Raw genomic sequence first — 3,259 nt, forward strand, 5'->3', positions numbered from 1 at the left:
TTTGTTGAATACTTGAGGTCAGAGGTTCAGCACAAACGCTAACCTGAATGTTAGAGGAATATGAAAACATTACTGCCTGGCAAGCACTGTAATAACTATGGGGCATTGACATCCGGGGCTCTCATAGGAAGTGCTAATGAGTGGTTTTGTATTTGCAGCTCCACAAACATGACCAGGAAAGCGAGGATGGTCCTTCCAAATGGATATCAGAAGAGGAGATGGCCAAAGAGGCGACAGAATTACGCAGCCTCTTCAACTAGCTTCTTTAGGTAATTATGTATTATAAAGTAGAGGTTGACTAATACTGGATTTTGCAATTACTATTACCTATAGTTGTAAAAAAGCCAATGTCTGGTGATTCAGGTGTCCAAAATGCATGAACTCACAGGTGCAGTTTATTGTGCAATCAATCAATCAATCAATCAATCAATCAATCAATCAACCAATCAACCAATCAATCAATCGATAAATTCATAAATTCATAAATAAAAAAAATTCAGTACATAATGTCAGACTTTGACAGTAAATAACCCTTCAATACACCTGGGGCAGACTTGTTATTTATATTCACCAGATGAAGTTGGAGATGCAACATTATGTTGATGTTGGTCTGATGTGGTATGTTTCCATATACTCATCTTTTCCTTGGCATGTGCTCACTTTAATTTAGGACACTTGATGATTATCTCAAAGTAAATACCATGATATGCATTAAAACTGAGGATAAAATTATGGCTGTATTGTCAATGATGACACTTTTAGACACTAGAACACTACATTAGTGCCGATGGAGGGGAAAAAAAGGTATCAACAATTTTTTGCCAACATCCAACAGTTTGAAAAGCTAGTTTGCAAATACATACATAACTTCTACCCTTTACATGAATTTTCTGTAACAGATCTCTCAGCGTTCAATATATTTCATCAATTTGTTTTTTCTTCCCAGCCAGGGGTGGAGGACATGCAGATGAAGGACATCAACACGTTGATATATGTTCTTATCTATATTTTAGACCATTTATTCAAATAAAAAAAATTAGTTAATTTCTGTATTGTTGTTTTATTTTTATGTTCTTGTGTAAACACATCTGAAAGCTCTCTTAATTTAAAGTGTTTACTTGTTTGTATGCCATCTGCCGAAAAGTACAAACATTGTAAGCCAATCTTTACAGAACCACAAGCCTACTCATTATGAGCCATTATCAGCCTCTATCTGTATATGGGCTAACATAAGTTTTATTAGAAAGGTAATGTTGCTGTGTATGAATAATATGCTGTCTGCTGTTCTATAAAGTCAATTTAAACCAGTTTAGTGCTTGCAAGCACACACTTTGGTAAACTAAAAACATTGAACTGTTCTGCTTGCATGAGTCCCAAGCTTTTACAGATGTCCATACAGCTAATGAAACAATAGATGTTGGACACATATTTAGGCCATGATGCCTGAATTGCCAGAAACTGCTTTTAATGAAATCTGTCCATGCATATATTGAAAACTGACACAACAAGCTGAAGTAACCTCAATAGAGTACCTAGAATAATGGTGTAAAATAAACAGAGATGTTGCGTTTGCAACAAATAAGCCTTTAATGTGGGAGTGTGGCATTAGTTAGCCTAACAGCAGTCCCAGTACTGGAAACTATTATGAGTTTTATCATTTTATCAATGTGGAAATAAAATGGTCTTGACTGGCCCCTTATTCATCTGGAAAAGGAAATACAATTCTGACAGGGTAATGTGTACCAGCCTCTAGCCCTTTCAGAGTAATCAAGTTGTAAAAAGGCCCACAAATTTTAAACAATATTATTATCGACAAGAATGGTCGAGGAATCTATCACAACTTGCAAAACAGAACCAAAAGGAAAGGCATGCATTACCCATGAAGTTTGTTGTCACTATTTCAATGTAAAGGGCCTAATTGCTCTGCTGAAAATGCAGGTTAAGCTGGTCGTAACTGGTTTAAGTGGGTCTCTCAGCCTGGTCAAGATGACAAGTGCCCAAAATCCCCTCAAAACCAACAAACAACACTAAACGTACCAGCTAATACTGCTTTTACAAGGGCTTCCAAAACATCCAAAATATTAGCTGGGGTAAAATGCTTCCAAATGTGCAGAAAGCTAAATTTCCGCAATCTTTTAAGGTAAACCTAGTATAAAGCCAGCTAACATTCCTCTTTTTCAGATTGTTTATTAATTCTGGTAAATAATAATCTTAGAATCCTTAAGCATGATACAAATAGACATTGAAAATTGCAGCATGGACATCAAATCAAAATTTCAATCTAGATTGTATATAATAGTTTTTGATATAGGGTTGTTATTTACTAATTTGTCAATGAGTTAGCTGTAATGTTCATGCATCTTGCAACTGATTATGTCAGAATGTTTTGACATTATGAATCATAGTTTGTACCTCTGTGGAGTTTACGGATGCTGTGTGGTTATACAGTTTTCCAAGGACATATATTTTCCAGTATTAGTTGTTGTCCTCAGGCAGATTTCAAGTTAATCATTCTATCATTCAAGTTAAAATTCAGTTTCTTTGTAATGCAAGCATGTTGCAGGAACCGTTTCAGCTCAGGTCCTCAAACATGAAAGAGCCCTATCATGAGACTATTCTCTGGTCCTTTTTACAAGGTTTTTCAGGCCTTTACCCACAGTCCCACACAGAATGAGATATTCATCAAACAACATTTCCTTCTGCAGTTTTCTCCAACATCTATCCCTTTTGAATCCCGTTCCCATCACCTCTAATGTCCAGCCTCCGAAAGTGTGAAAGAGTGACTGGGCTTGACATTAACACATAGCAGAAGGCTTTTTTGGAGTTGGTGTCTAGCACACTAACTGCTAAGCTTGTGTGGCAGATGCGAGCTTGATTTCAATTCCTGTCAGTCCATGATTTCCTGTCACTTTTCTCTTATAGTTTTAATAAAGTGGCAAAAGACTCCAAAATAAACCAAAAACAGGGCTTTTACAAAGAAAGAAAGAAAGAAAAAGAAAGCCACCAGAAGCCAGTTTTGGTTGAACGTTTTAGCTGGATACCATCAGAGAATTCACAAAGAAGGTTTTTTTTTTTTCTTTCTATCTCTCTGTGGATAAGTGGAACTAACTTAAGTCTAACCTTGTGAAATATGTCTTTAAAAAATTATATTTACTGTGTTCTGTGCAAATGTCTACAATTAGCTATCAATTTGCTTAGTTTAGCTTAGCCTTTTGGTTCTTTAGAAAAAAAGACTAAGCTAAAAAGTATTTTAAAAAGT

At 35.7% G+C, this 3,259-nt stretch overlaps 1 protein-coding gene across 1 annotated transcript in view; it reads left to right on the plus strand.

Moving 5' to 3' along the window:
• LOC107654179 (bis(5'-adenosyl)-triphosphatase-like) overlaps positions 1-260 on the plus strand; it is a 284,575-nt gene extending 284,315 nt beyond the window's left edge. Inside the window, 1 exon segment of the mRNA XM_016441151.1 lies at positions 159-260. Coding sequence (XP_016296637.1) covers positions 159-260 — 102 coding nt within the window.
• The last annotated feature ends 2,999 nt before the right edge of the window (positions 261-3,259 follow it).

The sequence above is a fragment of the Sinocyclocheilus anshuiensis genome, unplaced genomic scaffold, assembly GCF_001515605.1.
Source record: "Sinocyclocheilus anshuiensis isolate Anshui unplaced genomic scaffold, SAMN03320099.WGS_v1.1 scaffold463, whole genome shotgun sequence".
NCBI lineage: Eukaryota > Metazoa > Chordata > Actinopteri > Cypriniformes > Cyprinidae > Sinocyclocheilus > Sinocyclocheilus anshuiensis.